At 42.0% G+C, this 876-nt stretch overlaps 1 protein-coding gene across 5 annotated transcripts in view; it reads left to right on the forward strand.

Moving 5' to 3' along the window:
* Positions 1-715, forward strand: part of LOC5521400 (cilia- and flagella-associated protein 46) — a 44,719-nt gene extending 44,004 nt beyond the window's left edge. For all 5 annotated transcript variants that reach the window (XM_048729395.1, XM_048729396.1, XM_048729397.1 and 2 more), the window contains 2 exons: positions 51-187; positions 299-715. In XM_048729395.1, the coding sequence (XP_048585352.1) occupies positions 51-187; positions 299-573 (412 nt within the window). In that variant the 3' untranslated portion in view covers positions 574-715. The remainder of the gene's footprint in view (positions 1-50; positions 188-298) is intronic.
* The last annotated feature ends 161 nt before the right edge of the window (positions 716-876 follow it).

Below are 876 nucleotides of genomic sequence, written 5' to 3' on the forward strand. Positions count from 1 at the left end.
CCTTTGCCAACTCTGAGATCCTTATACCTCTGATAACATTTTCCCCGTAGTGTGAGCGAGCTGTGCTTGGAACGTCCACTAGAGACCGCTATGCTGTTCTCCATGGCCGGGGCGGGGTGCGTGGTGGCCAATGCCTGGAACTGCCAGTTTGAAGACAACAAAGATAAAATCAATAAATTCTTCTTTGGTAAGTCTTTTCCTGCAGATGTCTGGGCTCCTCAGCACCTGCTACATACTATAGATTCATGATGGCTTTTGTTGTATAAGCTTACAGTGATAAATTTTCTTTATTTTTTAGTTCTTCTGGAAGAGGGTCGAACCACTGGACAAGCAGTGCGCTCCCTAATTGAGTTCCCCAAGCCTCCAGAGCCTGAGGCGGACCTGGCATCAGAGAAGGGTTCTAAGCATGACCCTGGCAAGCGAGGGAGCACGCAAGTGAACAAACCAGAACCAGAAGTAGTAGCACAGCAAGAGGCAGTACAAGATGAGCCCCCATCCCCACCCCCCAGGCATTGGTTTGGTACTGTAGTGTATGGTATTTCAACCCTGCTGTTATTGCCAAATAAACCATAGATGGTTTTCAAGATATCTATCTGTGACATGGCTATATTATCTTTAACAGGGTCTGGAACTTTTTAATCGGTTTGTTATTATATTGTGTACCAATTGTTTAAAACAACTGGTGTGAAAAATAAAATTGCAGTGATGCACTTTATGCCGTTGTATGCTTTTAGCCTTAACCTAAATTTATCATTGTATATAAGCCTTTTTATTCCTACCTTGTTCCAAAGCTACTGAAGCACTACACATTTTCTCATCATTTTTTAAATAACATCAAAATGTAATAAATTTAGTTAAGCAATACAGAGGAATCAG

The sequence above is a fragment of the Nematostella vectensis genome, chromosome 6 (assembly GCF_932526225.1).
Source record: "Nematostella vectensis chromosome 6, jaNemVect1.1, whole genome shotgun sequence".
Classification (NCBI taxonomy): domain Eukaryota; kingdom Metazoa; phylum Cnidaria; class Anthozoa; order Actiniaria; family Edwardsiidae; genus Nematostella; species Nematostella vectensis.